Source organism: Triturus cristatus, chromosome 10 (genome assembly GCF_964204655.1).
Source record: "Triturus cristatus chromosome 10, aTriCri1.1, whole genome shotgun sequence".
NCBI classification, from domain to species: domain Eukaryota; kingdom Metazoa; phylum Chordata; class Amphibia; order Caudata; family Salamandridae; genus Triturus; species Triturus cristatus.
The window spans coordinates 1,128,733,850-1,128,751,367 of record NC_140593.1 but is presented as its reverse complement, the minus strand read 5'-3'; the positions used below and the strand labels follow the sequence as shown (position 1 = coordinate 1,128,751,367).

Here is a 17,518-nt window from a genome sequence, read left to right as displayed (position 1 = left end):
TAGCCAGGGGTGAATTGTGGCATCCTGCCCACAGAGTTTACAGTAACAGAAGTCATACAGACACTAGGAGAAGTCAAGAGCTACATGCATTACAAAGCTTACCCTAACAGAAGTCATACACTCACATATGTGAGTGTGAGGTCATTCCTTATAAGATTTATAGTACCTTAGATGAGCAGCTACATTGGTAAGAATGTGACTAGCACCAGTTATATAAACCCAGGAGTAGGCATGAGCATGACCATGAGGTAAAAGGGAGCGCCCAGCCTTTCAGGGCTACCCTCACGCTTGCCATGCCTGGAGAGACAAATTCCTGTTCAGCTGCAGAGCTTATAACCAAATTTTACTTTCCAGGTGAGATGATAGTACAAATAATATCTTTGCATTGGAGAGAAGCTTCAAAGTCTTACTGTAGTTTCAGTTGTCACGCAGTCTTTAGGCATTGCTTAATTTGCGCCAGAGGTTTCCGATGCTCGACACTGGCACTTATTTGTCAACACAGGCACTTATGACAGTCTACATTGTCTGTGTCACATGTAGGAGTGTGCTGGTTAGTAGTTGTGTTGGAACTCATATTGGCAGGGGCAATAGGTAGTGCAAGTTGCATGGGCTCCCGAGGGAAGGCCCTGACATATTAAGCACTGTCTGTAGTGTGTGTTTATTGTCTCAAAATCTTCCAGTACCATAAGTTTTGTGGGCAAGATGGTACTTGTAACCAAATTCCAGGTAAGTATAGCGAAAGTGTCGCGTTATTTTGGGATAGCATGATGGATCATGTATAAAGTAATCGCTTTGGAGGTTTCAGTGGATATGGAGATACACAGTTCAGACTTAGAATTTTTGTCATCGGGTAGAGTGACGGGTAGCTCACACATTTGAACAAGACTTGAGATCAAAAAAAGAGCACCGAAGCACACACATTTCAGTTACTATAATCCAAATGCAGTTGTAATTATTGATGTCTTGAGAAGTGCTCCTGCAATAAACAAGATTTTCATACTGACGTTTGTTGGGACTTCAATCCACAACGGGGAATTTGCTTGGAAACGGTGACCATTTTTTGGATTATAGTAACTGAAACGTGTGTGCTTCGGTGCTCTTTCTATGATTTACTGTATTACACTGTACTGCTGTGCAGTGTAGTGGATTCACACTTAAGGTGGCTGGGTGTTGGGCGCCATGAAAGCACCACAAGTCACCACATATCCTTTATACTATGTGTTCAAGGCATGTGAGCTGTAGATAACATGCTTTGCATACTCCTGCCATCTAGTGTTGAGTCCAGACTTTTGCAAGTTGTTTTTGTTTGAAGAAGTATTTCCAGTCATGAGGTAGGTGACTCCTCCTTTTGGTGATAGTACGCATGGGCATCGACTTCATCGTTAGATTGTTTGTTTCCGCCATTGGGTTTGGACGTGAATTTCTGCGGTCCGGTTCGACACAGTTTCTCGGGTTGCCCTTGACGGTATTGTTCTCGATTGCGTATTCCCTTTCTCCACGTATCGTATTTAATACAAACTCTTTTCGATCAGGAAACTCGCGGAACGCCGTTGGGCCTACCCGCGTTAGTCCGCCTCAATGGAACGGACTCTATTCTAATTTTGCCCTTAGTGCCACACGAAGTTTCCGCGCACTGAATCGCACGAAGTGTGCAACCTGTGCTTATCTCAGGAGCACACCGAACAAGACCACGACGCATGTAAATCTTTCCGCTGAAAGAAAATGCTCCGTGACAGTCTGGCTCGACGTCGCGACATGCAGAGCCAGAACACCGGCTCCATTCCGGACCTCTTCGGAGACGATTTCGAACAAGAAACTGTCTATGCCTTAGGGGCCCAAGGAAGAACAATAGGACCTTGTCTCTGTCTCTAAGTCCGGCTCCGATGTGGACGAAGATATTCCACAAGGTCAGCGTATCGTGAGTACCGATCCTCCCTTGCCCCAAAGTCCAACTCCGCCGAAAAAAAAGGTTCCGGTTCCACCTCTGCCTTTGGGCCCTGGTTGGAACCGAGAACATGTTTCTAACGCCCCGCCTTCGGGCTTGGCACCGAAACATTAATCAAAACCTTCCAGCTCGGGGTCTAGTTGTCTACACTCAGGCACCAAGCGGAAATCTTCGGGGTCTAAGCCAAAACCCGTCTCAGAAGAAGAAACATGTGGGTACTAACCCTTCTCCTCCTCCTTCATCACCTCCTTCCCCAGAAGCACAACACTTGTTAATTACACCTACTAATTCACCACACCATACACACCTGATGATCAGGATGATGGGGACAATGATCCTGCACCTGCAAATCCCTGAAAGGATTACAACACATTCTCCCACAGGTAACAATCCTGATCTTTACCCTACTAAACCTTCTCCACCTGATGACAACGTATCAGGTGAATAGAACTATTAAGCAGAGCGGCTAATTATCACGGGATTCAATTACACAAGGAATCTCTAGAGAAGGAGTTCCTTTTTGAAACACTTAGCAGTTCCCAAAGATCCACTCGCACACTCCCAATGCTCAAGGGTATGCTAGGACATGTGGATGACATATTTAAGGATCCTGATCGGGCACGTATTCTCACCCCCAGGATAGACAAAGTATAAATCTGCACCTTCAGACCCAGTTTACACCAAGGGCCAGTTACCCTTAGATTCGTTAGTAGTTTCCAATGCCTGTAAATGGGCCAATTCTCAAACGTCAGGAGATGCTCCACCTCGGGAGAATCTAAGTTGAAAGACAACTCTGGGAAAAGGGTAGCCTCGCTCGCTGCAAATTTCTGGCGCATTTTTAACACCCAAGCCCTTTTAGCCAGGTACGATAGGGCGCATTGGGACAAAATGGAGCAATTGCTCCAGTCGTGCCTGATGAGCCCAAGTCCAAAGCTCAAGACATAGTGCAAGAGGGAAAGCTCATCTCTAACGATTCCATTAGGTGCGCGTTAGATGGTGCTGACACTGCATCTAGAGCCGTCAACTCCAGCGTCCTACTAAGAAGGCATGCATGGTTAAGATATTCCGGCTTTAAACCAGAAGTTCAAGCTTTTATTCTCAACACGCCATTTGACAAACAACACATCTTTGGTCCTGTTGTGGACACGTCCTTAGAAAAGATGAAAAAAGACAGATGTGGCAAAATCAATGGGAGCCCTACAGTCCCCTTCTGGCCTGGGTTCCTTTCGGCGTTCCTTCTATTGTGGGGGGTCCAGGAATAGCTCTCAGACACTGCCTCTACACCGTATAAGGGCAACAATCAGCCCTCTGCTTCCAAAGTTTTCTTCAGAGGGGGCTACAGAGGCAACAATGGAAAAGGTAGAGGTAGCGGTTCCAATACATGCACCTCTCTCTCCAATACCAAACAGTGACTTGCCTCCTCTTCCCCCCCAATCATTTAACATCTGTCGGGGGCGTCTATCTCATTTCCTACCTGTCTGGCAATCAATAACTACAGACAAATGTGTGCTAGGAATTATCTGTTCTGGTTATTGCCTGGAGCTTACCAACAATCCTCCGAACATTCCGCCACGTTCACACAAAATGTCACCAGACCATTAACACCTCCTCAAACAAGAGGTTAAATCTCTCTGTTTGAAGGGAGCTATAGATCCCGTACCATTGCAACATAAGGGGTCGGGCGTTTACTCCCTGTACTTTCTCATACCCAAAGACCTATTTTAGACCTCAGAAAATTAATCTTTTACATACAATCAGACTGCTTTCACGTGGTGACACTTCAACAAATGCTCCCACTATTACAACAGGGAAACTTTGTCAACTCTAGACATAAAGGACGCATATTTAAACATTCGAATACATCCCGCTTATCGCAAATTTCTCAGATTTGTGGTAGCGGGCAGCATTACCAGTTCAAGGTACTCCCATTCTGAGTCACCACGGCTCCCAGAGTCTTTAGGAAATGTCTGGCAGCAGTCGTTGCTCACCTACGAAGACAACACATTCATGTCTTCCCATACTTGGACATCTGGCTCATCAAAGCCAGTACGTACCCAAAGTGTCTCCAGCACACTCACTTAACACTGCTGTTACTGCACCAACTTGGGTTCACAGTCAATGTGTTGAAATCATATCTTCAACCTTCCAACACTGAAAACTATCTAGGAGCCACTTTAGATGCTCACAAAGCTCTGGCTTTACTCAATGCAGCCAGAATTCGCAATATTGAGGCTCTGATTCTTCAATTTCAGCCCACTCACTCACTACCAGCTCGAGTGTATATGCAGCTGCTGGGAATGATGGCCTCTTGCATTATGATTGTTCCCCATGCCAGGTTTCACATGCATCCCCTTCAGGAATGCTTAGCAAGTCAATGGAACCAGTCGCAGGGTCTCTTAATGCAATCTAGTGGTGGTAAGCGGCCTTATCGCTCTCTGCAGTGGTGATGTCCACAAAACTTGTCAAAAGTAAGGCCCTTTATAGACCCTGTTCCACAGACAATACTAACAGCAGACGCTTCGCTCACTGTTTGGGGAGCTCATCTCCAGAAACACACAATTCAATGCTTGTGGAGTCAAAAGCAAAAAGCTCTCCACATAAATGATCTAGAGCTGCTAGCAGTGTTTCTAGCGTTCAAAGCCTTTCAAATTCAGCTTGTAGGCAAAGCTGTCCTAGTTTGCACCGACTACATGACAGCTATGTATTATGTACAAAAAGGGGGGGGGGGGACACTCTCACTGTCACACCTAGCTCAAGACATTTGGAAATGCGCCATTCACCACAAAATCTTTCTCCTAGCAGAACACCTCCCAGGAGTAAACAATCAGATTGCCGGCCTTCTCAGCAGACAGAGGCAGCAAATCCACCAGTGGGAACTTCACCTCCCATACTTTCAAAGTTGGGGGTTCCCTCGAATAGATCTTTTCGCCACACGCAAACGCAAAATGCCCAAGCTTCGCTTCCAGATATCCAAACCCGCTTCCCAAAAGCAAAGCACTATGGATAAACTGGTCAGGGATATTTGTCTACGCTTTTCCGCCTCTCCCACTCATTCCATCAGTGGTTCGGAAACTCAGGCAAACATACCTCACACTGATTTTAGTAGCTCCCACATGGGCCGTCAACCTTGGTTCACGACCCTGCTGGAGCTATCAGTACTTCCACATCAAAAGCTGCATCTCAAATAGAATCTCCTCACACAGAGCCATGGAAAAATCAAACACCCAGATCCCAAAGAACTGTACCTAGCGATCTGGCTCCTGAAGTCATAGAGTTTGGTTATCTGAATCTTCCACCAGACTGTATGAACATTATTAGAGAGGCCAGAAGACCTACTACAAGAGCTTGTTACGCAGCTAAATGGAAGCATTTTGCTATTTATTGTAATAATAACATCAATCCTCTTGATGCATCCATACAAAATATCATATGTTATCTGGTACACTTGCAGCGGTCACAATTAGCTTACACTTCTATCTGTTTACATCTCGCAACGATAGCTGCGTATCTTCAAAACGGGTAACACTTCTCTCTCTTTAGTGTACCAGTTATAAAACTTTTATGGAATAACTAAAAAGAGTTATACCACCTAGACTTCCACCTGCTCCAGTGTGGAATCTTAACAGTCCTCACACGATTAATGGGCCCTCCTTTTGAACCCATGTATAAATGTGAACTGCAATTCCTCTCGTGGAAAATCGCTTTCCTCATTGCAATCACTTCACTGGGGAGAGTGGGTGATCTACTGGCACTAACCATAAAAGAACCTTTCTTCCAGCTTCACAAAGACAAAGTGATTCTTAGTACCAACCCTAAATTTCTACCTAAAGTAGTGGTCGAGGCATATGAGCTGCAGATTATACACTGTGCATAGATCGCCATCTGGTGTTGGGCCCGATGTTTGCAGTTTGTTTTTCCTCTTGAAAAGTCTTTGGAAGTCAAGAGTTCGGTGACTCCTCCCTTGGTTCGTATTGCGCATGGGCTTCGGCTCCATCCTCAGATTGTTTTTTTCTGCCATCGGGCTCGGATGTAATACTTCGCGCTCCGGTTCCGAACTTTCCAGTTCAACGATCGACGCAAAATCCTCGCTCATCGAGATCCTTCAGATAATAAATCATCTTCATCACCTTCTCTTCGGCACTTCTTCGATTCCGGTCGTCGACGGCGGCCTTCGGGCCTATTCTGACTCCGGTCTCGGCTGATGGAAAGAACTCCTTTCAAGAAGTGCCCTCGATGTGGGTCCAAGTTTCCCCACACCGATCTCCACGAGGTGTGCAACCTCTGCCTCTCCCCTGAACACGAGGCTCGAGACTGTCCCGCCTGCAAGTCTTTTCGCTCTAAAAAGACTATTCGAGATCGACGGGCTAGACGCAAAATGGCGCACTCCTCGACCTCCGCTCCAGTCAACATCTTCGGGGACGACGTCGAAGCTCCGGGACAGCAGAACATCGAGGAAGAGGACGACGACCTCGTCAGTGGTTCCGAGGCCGACGACTCCGATGTGGAGGACATCACCCCGGCGCAGAGGGTCGTGAGTACAATACCCCCGCCCACACCCACGCCGATACCCACAAAGGCTTCGGTCACACCTTCGCCTTCGGGCCTAGGTAAGACCAAGGATACTGCTTCTCACACCCCACCTTCGGGCCCGGTAAAGAAGCCTATTAAGCCTTCCGGCAGCTCGGGCTCGAGCCAACCTACTATCGGTGCCGAAAAACACCCTTCAGCACCGAAGAAAAGATCGGCCTCCATCTCCACACCGAACCCAGTACCAAAGCCTTCGGTGTCGAAACCTGCCCTGCCGGTGCCGACCAAACATCACAAGGCCCTCGGCACCGACACTCCCGTGCCGAAGCCGCCTTCGGCGCCGACCAAAAAATCGGAGGTCCCAAAGAAGCACGGCTTGGACAAGCCTAAAAAGCCGTCGCACCGAAAACTTCGGCGCCGACCGAGCAACCAGTGTCGCAAGCACTTTTTACACCGGATTCTCTCCAAAAGACTCTCACCAAAAACTGGACATTTGACATTGTCTACAAAAAAGAGACACTTGGACAAACCACCTCCACCTCCAAAGGGGAAAGACACTGCTACCTCTCCTTTCAGAGTGCCTTCCCCTCCTCTTCCACCTCCTCCACCCTCCCCACCTCTACCCTCTCCACCCCCGCCTCATCGTTCCCCAACCTTGTCTCCTGTCCCAGACGACTTAGGAGACCCATTTTATGATCCAGCAGATGTGCCACAGGATCCCACCCCTACTGGATCTCCAGACCCATGGGACGACTATAATAATCCGGACATCCCAGATGTCCCACAGCATGACCTTTACCCATCTAGGCCATCCCCACCTGAAGATTCCTTGGGTTTTCACCACCTATTACAAAGGGCGGCACACTACCACGGGGTGGAGTTACACACTGACCCAGTAGAGGAGGATTTTCTCCTAGACACCTTTGACGACGCACATAGATCTACTGCCATCCTACCTATGTTAAAAGGGGTGATTAAACATGCACCGGAGGTCTTTAAAGACCCAGTCAGGGCCAGGGTCCTAAACCCCCGTATAGAGAAGAAATACAAAGCCGCCCCCACAGACCCTTCATATATTAACCTCTTCAGTGCCCATGACGAGATAGTCTCATCATGGAGCACGGTTGCGCTGTGCCCATGACGAGACTATCTCGTCATGAACCCCACCCACTAGTGCAACGCCCGGCACAGGAGGGGGAAAGGGCGTGGCACTGAAGGGGTTAAAGGCCCTGCACCTTTGGATTCCCTAGTGGTATCTACAGCTAGGAAACGCTCCAATTCTCAGGCGTCAGGCGAAGCACCACCACCTGACAGAGTCCAAGCTCCTAGACGCGTCAGGGAAGTGCACTGCGTCACAAGCCGCCAACATATGGCGTATCGCCAACACGCAAGCGCTATTGGCCAGATACGACAGGGCACATTATGATGATTTAGAGACCATCATGCACCATCTCCCTGAAAAATATAAGAACAGGGCCAATGAATTGATCCAAGAGGGAAAACTAATAACTAATACCTCTATTCGCTGTGCCCTAGATGCAGCAGATACAGACTCCAGGGCCATAAACACCAGTGTCCTTCTGCGTCGCCATTCTTGGCTCAGAGTTTCAGGTTTTAAACCTGAGGTACAAGCCTCTATATTAAATCACCCATTCGACCAAGATCATCTATTTGGCCCAAAAGTTGACGAAGCCCTCGAAAAGATGAAAAAAGATACTGACACGGCGAAATCCATGGGAGCCCTACAGTCACACACTCCTAGGTGCTCCTTTCGCCGCTCTTCTTTTCGAGGCACGGGCAGAGGCTACTCCTCGGATACTGCATCCAAGTCCTACAAATCCACTCCTCAATCTACCTTCACAAAGGGTTATCAAAGAGGCGGATACAGGGGAAATAATAACAAGGGCAGAGGCAAGACAAATACCGCCCGCTCTGCCACACCTACTACCCAATGACTTTCCCCCACTCCCTCTAGACCATTCCACTCCGGTCGGGGGCAGAATACAACATTTCCTTCACGTCTGGGAGACAATCACCTCAGACAGATGGGTGACACAAATTATTCAGTCAGGGTATTGCTTAGAACTAACATCTGCCCCCCCAAACATTCCACCCAGGCACCACCCTATGTCTCAAGAACATACTGCACTGCTAAAACAGGAGGTGATCTCCCTCCTGCAAAAGGGAGCCACAGAGCAGGTCCCCATAAATCAGCAAAATTTAGGGGTCTACTCCCTGTACTTTCTGATTCCAAAGACAGACGAGACTCTACGACCTATCCTAGATCTCAGACCTCTAAACACTTACATACATTCGGACCATTTTCACATGGTAACCCTTCAACAGGTTCTCCCACTTCTTTCCCAAAACGATTTTCTCACCACTCTGGACTTGAAAGACGCATACCTTCATATCCCAGTACACCAGTCTCACAGAAAGAACCTCAGATTTGTGGTGGACGGGCAACATTACCAGTTCAAGGTGCTCCCGTTCGGGTTAACAACAGCACCAAGGGTTTTCACCAAGTGCCTAGCAGTAGTGACTGCACACCTCAGAAGACCGCACATTCACGTCTTCCTGTATCTGGACGACTGGCTAATAAAAGCCACGTCCTACGATCAATGTGTGCAACACACCGCCGCTACAGTCCAACTACTCCATCAGCTAGGTTTCACGGTGAACCATCAAAAATCCCACCTGGTACCATCACACACAAAACAATACCTAGGTGCCACCATAGACACCACAAAAGCCATAGCCTATCCCAATCCTGCCAGGATAGCAAAGATACAGGCTCTGCGTCAAAAATTCATATCTCAACACTCTCTCCCAGCAAGAGTGTTAATGCAACTGATAGGGATGATGGCCTCTTGCATCTTCATAGTGCCCCATGCAAGACTCCAAATGCGTCCACTCCAGGAGTGCTTAGCGCGCCAGTGGAACCAGGCCCAGGGACAACTGGCAGATCTGGTGTTGGTCGACGGTCGCACCCATCGCTCTCTGGTATGGTGGAACACCACAAACCTTTCCAGAGGTCGACCGTTCCTGGACCCGGTCCCACAAATAATCCTAACAGACGCATCGCTCTCCGGCTGGGGAGCTCATCTGTTACATCTCACAGTACAGGGCACATGGATGCCACAACAGAAGTTACTCCACATCAACCATCTGGAGTTACTTGCAATCTTCCTCGCCCTAAAATCCTTCCAGACGCAGATTTCAGGCAAGGCAGTCCTCATTCACACAGACAACATGACTGCCATGTACTACATTCAAAAGCAAGGGGGCACACACTCTCCACAGCTCTCCGTTAGCTCAGAGCATATGGAGATGGGCAATTCCACAAAAAATCTTTCTCCTGGCCCCACACTTCCCAGGAGTCCAAAACACCGTGGCAGATCTGCTCAGCAGACAGACGCAGCAGATCAACGAGTGGGAACTTCACCCACAAGTTCTTCACCCGTTCTTTCAGAAATGGGGGCATCCACACATAGACCTATTTGCCACCCACGAAAACAAAAAATGCCCAAGCTTCGCCGCCAGATATCCACACCCATTGTCCAAAGGCAATTTGCATACGCTTTTCCACCTCTCCCACTAATTCCATTAGTGGTGCGAACGCTACAACAGCATTCCCTAACACTGATCCTAGTAGCTCCAACATGGGCCAGACAACCGTGGTACACGACACTGCTGGAACTCTCAGTAGTACCACACCAAAAGCTACACCTCTCACCATGCCTCCTAACCCAGAACCATGGAGGGATCAGGCACCCGGACCCAGCTCAGCTCAACCTTGCGATCTGGCTCCTGAGGTCCTAGAATTCGGATACCTTAACCTTCCCCCTGATTGCATGAATATTATCAGGGAAGCTAGACGCCCTACTACTAGGGCATGCTATGCGGCAAAGTGGAAAAGATTTGTTGTTTACTGCCACAACAATTCAATCAATCCTTTAAATGTGTCCATACAGCACATCATATGTTATTTACTCCACCTACAAAGGTGTAACCTAGCATATACTTCCATTAGGTTACACCTCGCTGCCATTGCTGCTTACTTACAGAACAGGCAACACCTATCACTTTTCAGAGTGCCTGCCATCAAAGCCTTCATGGAAGGCCTCAAAAGAGTAATTCCACCCAGAGTACCACACTCACCTGTCTGGAATTTGAATATAGTTCTCACACGGTTAATGGGACCCCCTTTCGAACCATTACATAAATGTGAGCTCCAATTTCTCACATGGAAAACAGCTTTTCTAGTGGCCATCACATCCCTCAGAAGGGTTAGTGAAATACAAGCACTCACTATACAGGAACCTTTTCTCCAAATGCATCAGAACAAGGTTGTACTCCGCACCAACCCAAAATTTCTACAGAAAGTCATTTCTCCATTCCATCTAAACCAGTCGGTAGAATTACCAGTCTTTTTCTCACAACCTCAAACCGTTGCGGAAAGAGCGTTACACACACTGGATGTTAAAAGGGCTCTACTTTACTACATCCAACGTACACAACCTTTCAGGAAAACCAAACAGCTATTTGTCTCCTTCTCTCCACCACATAAAGGCAACCCAATTTCTAAATCAGGGATAGCTAGGTGGATTGTAAAATGCATACAGATTTGCTACCACAAAGCAAAGCGAACGCTATCAGTTCCCCCTAAAGCCCACTCTACAAGAAAGATAGGGGCTTCTATGGCTTTTCTAGGAAATATACCACTAGATGACATATGTAAAGCAGCCACATGGTCAACACCGCACACTTTCACAAAACATTACTGTGTCGATGTGCAAACCAAGCAACAAGCTAGTGTGGGCCAGGCTGTACTAAAAACACTGTTCCAAACAACTGCAACGGATGCCGGTGGTCGCCACTAGGGTTGGGTACTGCTATATAATCTATGCACAGTGTATAATCTGCAGCTCATATGCCTCGAACGGAATATGCTACTTACCAGTATGCATCTGTTCTTGGCATGTAGAGCTGCAGATCTATACACGCCCACCCGCCTCCCCGGCTACCTGTATCCGTTCCAGTCTTCTCTTATTTAGATACAACACACATGGGTTTCTTTACTGTTTCCACTACGCTCCATCTTTCCCTGCTGGCGAAAAACAATCTGAGGTTGGAGCCGAAGCCCATGCGCAATACGAACCAAGGGAGGAGTCACCGAACTCGTGACTTCCAAAGACTTTCCAAGAGGAAAAACAAACTGCAAACATCCGGGCCCAACACCAGATGGCGATCTATGCACAGTGTATAGATCTGCAGCTCTACATGCCAAGAACAGATGCATACTGGTAAGTAGCATATTCCTTCTGCCTTTCATATCAACCAATCCGTTCTGTTACCCGTGTTCTTTCTTCAACCGGATTCAGTGGCAGAACGAGTTCTACACACTTTAGATGTCAGAAGAGCCCTCTTATACTACACAGAAAGAACAAAGCTATTCCGTAAGACTAATCAACTTTTTGTTGCTTTTGCTCCACCTCACAAGGGCAATCGTATTTCCAAATCGGCTATTGCCATTTGTATTGTTAAATGTATTCAGACTTGTTATGCAAAAGCAAAGAGAACTTTAACAATACTCCCTAGAGCACATTCCACTTGCAAAATAGGGGCTACTATGGCTTTCTTAGGAAACATTCCCATAGTTGACATTTGTAAGGCTGCAACATGGTCTACACCACACACATTCACCAAGCACTATTGTGTAGATGTGTTAGCAACGCAACAAGCTAATGTAGGCCATGCAGTACTTAGAATACTCTTTCAGACAACTGCAACAGCTACAGGTTAGCCACCGCTTTGGGAAAATACTGCTGCAAAGCATGTGATCTACAGCTCACATGCCTCAAACTGATAATGTTGCTTACCCAGTAAGCATCTGTTCTTGTCATGCAGAGCTGTAGATTCACATGCGCCCACCCGCCTTCCCAGGTCCCTATACCTGTTGCAGTTCTCTCTTACTTTATATACATACTCCTGGACATCTCTATTCTACTCTTACTAACTCCATTCTCACCCTCTACGGGAAAACAATCCAACAATGGAGTCGATGCCCATGCGCACTATCACCGAAAGGAAGAGTCACCTACCTCGTGACTGGAAAGACATCTTCAAAGAAAAACAACTTTCAAACATCCGGACCCAACACTAGATGGCAGGAGTATGCAAAGCATTTGAATCTACCGCTCTACAGGCCAAGAACAGATGCTTACCGGGTAAGTAACATTATCCTTTTCTCGCTAGCTAATGAAAACTAGGGGCAGATGTGCAGACATTAGAGCATAGCCTCCATAATCCAGTTGTGTTGCAAGACTTGAGATCAGTTCCAATCTATAAAATGTATTTTCTTTATTACCTTTCAGGCCACTCTTTACCACAGGATCTTATCTTGTTCCTGATCATTTCCAGCAGAGGAACATTCAGCTGATTCAATCAATTAAGGAGTACCTTCAGAGCAATGAGTCTAAATTCAATGAGTTCAAAACACACTCTGGAAAGTTCAGACAGGTAGGTCAGTTGATACAGAAGCTTTAGCAGATATGCTAACGTGATGTGCTATCCACATTTGTATACTGAAAGCACACTTTATGTATGTCTTGTGTTTTACACGTTTGCATGTGCATTTATCTGGTGTGAGATCCTTGTTTGTGTGTGTGGACCTGTTGTAAAAGGCGTGGTGTAAGGTGGAGAGTGCATGTTGTAGTTAGTTTTAATAATGTGCCCTGTGTGGCGCATTGCTTGTGTATGTGTTTTTTACAAAATACTTTTATAACTTGCTGTCTTGGGTGCAATATTTTATTCTCAAATGCTTGGTGTAATAAGCTTAACAAAACACCCTAGTGGCCATTGCCTATGTTAAACCAGTGCCTGGTGTTCACTTTAGCGTTAGCCGGTGAATAGCTCTGTGAAAATAAGGACTGCTGGAATCTTATAAGCCAATTTCATCCTCCCACAATTTAGAATTTTTTTTTGACTAAACGTTTGTTATATTAAGTATTTATCACTCTTTAACCCTAAATAAGCAGTCTTTGTGATTCTTTGGGGCACGAAAAAATCTTTAACGTGTTTCACAGAAGTTATATTTTCAATTATTAGTCTTTGGACTATTTGTTTTAACTAAATATAAATATTGTACTTACATTGATTACTAAACCTATTCAATTATTGCTTTGAGCATAAAAATATTTTTTCTGCACCATACATTTATATATAGGCCTATATGTTTCTTCCTTTTTGCCTCTGCAATATCATGATTGTCTTTTTTTTATTTTTAGTCTATTGTTTTTTCTATTAATACTGATATTTGTTATTTATTTATAATGATTGCTACACCAGCAGATAGGTGCCACAGGGATCATAGAGCAGGATGCTAGTACAACGGGTGGTCACTACAGCATTATGCACAGAGTTTTAAAAACTTATATCGGTAGTGCCAAGAGCCTAACGTAGATGGAGAATCCTTTTAAAAAGAAGGCTTCTATAGGTTATGGGGCGCCAGTTAGGCATATATCTGGAAATGTTATGACACACTGAGGCAAAGATTGCAGTGTCATTACAAACAGGGTTGATATATTGTTCGACTTGGAAAGGTTTGAGTTTGTTTTTTATAAGGATGGTTTCCTAATCTTTTAAAGAAAACTAGATAATTTGTTTTTTGCGTTCATTATCCTGTACCTTTACAAGACATAAACCTCCAAACTCCTAGCACCGTAGTTAGTTGTTGAATATCGGACAGCCAGGGACTGCAATGGAGAAGCTTGCCTGAGTCAGCCGCTCCGTTGTACCTGGGAGAAACCGCGGCGATCCCCAGAATTGAAGTCGGACAAAGTGAACAAAAATGAGATTTCGGAGCATCGGAAGGACTGGGGGAGACTAAGATAACTAAAGCGGGAGCCCGCCACCGAAAATAAGGGTGAATTATCCGAGTTTCCCGGTTCCCGAGGCGGAGTGCAAAATGGCGCCATGAAACCGAAAATTGAAGCCGTATGTAAAACCAAGCACGGTGAGACCGGGACGGAGGGAAAGCGGCGCGTTTCCACCTCCCCCAGCATACCCCCTCGTTGCAACACCAAACCATCACCACCGTAGTGGTTAGAAGCATAGCAGTATGAGGTAGCGAGTGCCACCTCTGAGACCGGTGTGAGAGAGAGGGCTGTGGCTGCCCGACAATGAGGTGCAAAGACAAATAGCACCCCACAGCGCACCAGCTCAAGCGGGCTGAAATATGATTATCCGGTGGGGGTGGAACAATGCACACAGTAACTGATCCAGCGATAACGGACAGGAGCTTAATGGGACTAAGCGGATGGGGATTATGATCAGCAGGAGAAAGCAAGGCAGAATGCACTAAGACGGCCGTTACAAACATGTTGTGGTTAAACAGCTGAAGCTGAAATATTAGAAATGAGTAGTAGGAACACAAAACCGAAACACAACAGGAGCGCACTACGCAACAAAGCCGCCATCTTAGGGGAGGAGCGAGCTGACCGGGTTGCTGCCATCACCTTTGGAGGGGGGAAAGGCTGTGTTCTGGGATAGTGGAGCTTTGCACTCTGTCCCCTCCAAATCGTGGACTGTAAACGGAGAAGTACGGAGATCGGAGAACCTGAGAGCAGCGGGCGGCGCGTACCGAACTGATCGGCGGTCCGAACACAGGCCGCAGCTCAAGGAGTTCCACCGCTAAAAGCAGTGTGCGGAGAGCCTGGGGAGGCAGGTCAACTACCCGAACATAGCCCCCTGCAAACAACCATTAACCCCGGGACATCCTGCGAGGGAAATACAGAAGGGGCAATTAAGGAGCGGCAAAGCCACTTCCCCAGGCAGTGGTCGAACACGGCTACAGTCCGACTGCAGGGTGAGTGTAGTACTGAGCATATGAAGCACACACACTCAGTATGAACCTCAGGCATGCACAACGCAGTGAGAAACAGAATGGCCATAACGCTGACAGAAGGGTGAATGCGGACATGAGATCAGTGCAAGAGAGGAGTGAACGCCAAACTTACGCCACAAGTGCACTCTAAAACAAGCCCAAAACAGCGGGCAGTCATGGGGACAGCAAGACCATACCTCAGACCTCACAAACAGTGCAAGGTGTCTAAACGAGGCCCAGGCTCAAGGAGGAAATGTGCTAGCCTCTTTACAGTAAGAATAAGCACATAGAATCAGACAGAACCATGCCAGCAAATAGGGCCAACACCAAGATCTCCTCGATAGCCAACCACCTCTGCGTCGGTGGTCAACGACCAGGAATCGGAAGGAGAAGACGGGCTAGGAAGCAAACCGGGACTTGGAAGAACCAGCCCTGCGAGTCATTTGAGTGAAGCAGGAAACTAAATAACCGTGGAGTCCAAACAGTGACATCACACACGGTAAGATAGCTCAGGATCACAGAACGCTGTTCGCACCCCCAAGTAGTAAAGGGAGATTTGTCATTCACCAGGAGAAGAGAGGACTATCAAACATGGCGGGGAGCGAGGCAAGACTTCAGCAACAACTAAAAAAAAAAATTCCGTTGAACCCACGTTAACAGACTCGCCTATCAAGCAGAAACCAGACATCAGCAGCACACTAGAGATGATTCTCAAGAAGCTGGCGGATGTTCATGACCTGACCAGGTCCACAAAACAGACCACAGACGCAATACAGCTAGAGCTGGCGGCAGTGAGGACAGACATGCATGCAACCAACAACAGACTATCCGCAGCGGAACAGAGAATAAGTGACATTGAAGATGCGGACCTGCTGGCAAACAAGGAACTAAAAGTTTTAACCAAAGGTACGGCAATACTCCAGAAACAAACGGTGGAGCTGGAAGACAGAAACAGACGCGGGAATATAAGAGTCCTAGGGGTCCCGGAGGGAATAGAAGATAAAGCGGGCCATGCCTGTCTTTCCTTGAGGACATGTTACCAAAAATCACTAACCTCAAACTCGACCACCCCTTCGAGCTGGATAGAGCATACAGAGTTCCTACCTTCAGATCCACAAAAAAGAGCGGGTCTCGCCCAATAATATGCAAACCGCTGAGAACACAGCACACAGAAGCAGTTTTCAACTTCGCACGAAAAACCACCAGATTACGTGGAATGGCCACAAGATAATCCTCACGCAGGACTACTCCAAGCCCACTGTGGACATTAGGAAGGGCTTTTTGTCCCTACGAGACAAATTGAGGAAGAAAAACATGCTGTTCTCATTCATTGGACCAGCAAAATTCCAACAATGGAAGCTCTCATGTCTTCCATGATCCAAGAGAACTAGGCAGATACCTGGATGGCCCAACAGCACAAGGTAGGGAGACATCCCAAGCAGGCACTTGGCTGAGGGTGAAGTGAGCGTGCCGAAACCCGATAAGACTCTCGTAATGTACTTTTAAAGTAACCACAGCTACCTCAAAAACTAACTTGTCCTTAACCAACATGCACTAACCACCTATTTACCTCAAGAAACTACAAGAGTACGCACTGCACAAATACTCAGCAAACCTCACCGTTGGCCAAGAAACCCAGCCACAACGGTCTTAACCTCGTGACGGACCAGAAACTAACATCCTCCTCAAGCTAGGAGTCCAACAACTGGCAGTGGGAGCTCTTTCACAACCCCAACCCATGCCCAGCGACAAGTGACCATGAGCAGATGCACCAGACCCACGGAACACGACTACAACGACGACTACCTCGCTGGAGATCTCACCACACTACCTCAACGGGACTGTGCCCAAGACAGCATATTCTTTTTAACCAAAGCTATCAGGTAGTCGTAAGAGGGCGAGGGAAGGGGGAGGGGGAACTAACACAGACTTCTGCACGGCAAAGAGACTGAAAAGAGACTTTAAAGTCGCACTGATGGGTACGGCAAAACACAGAACAATAACTAACAACTCCCAGGGAGACGGAACGGCAACCTTGTCGTCGCACGTTCAGCATACGATGTTTTTATGTAAAAGGGGGAGGGAGAGGAGGGGCACTACTTTTTTCCTTTTCACTGTCATCTACTCTTCCTTCACTTCCTTATTCTCACATTCTCTTA

The 17,518-nt window shown here is 47.0% G+C and overlaps 1 protein-coding gene across 1 annotated transcript in view; it reads left to right on the top strand.

The window, feature by feature from the left end:
* The window catches only part of ZNF598 (zinc finger protein 598, E3 ubiquitin ligase), a 232,932-nt gene that overhangs the window by 209,809 nt on the left and 5,605 nt on the right, over positions 1–17,518 (top strand). The window contains exon 11 of the mRNA XM_085629387.1: positions 12,850–12,994. Coding sequence (XP_085485513.1) covers positions 12,850–12,994 — 145 coding nt within the window. The remainder of the gene's footprint in view (positions 1–12,849; positions 12,995–17,518) is intronic.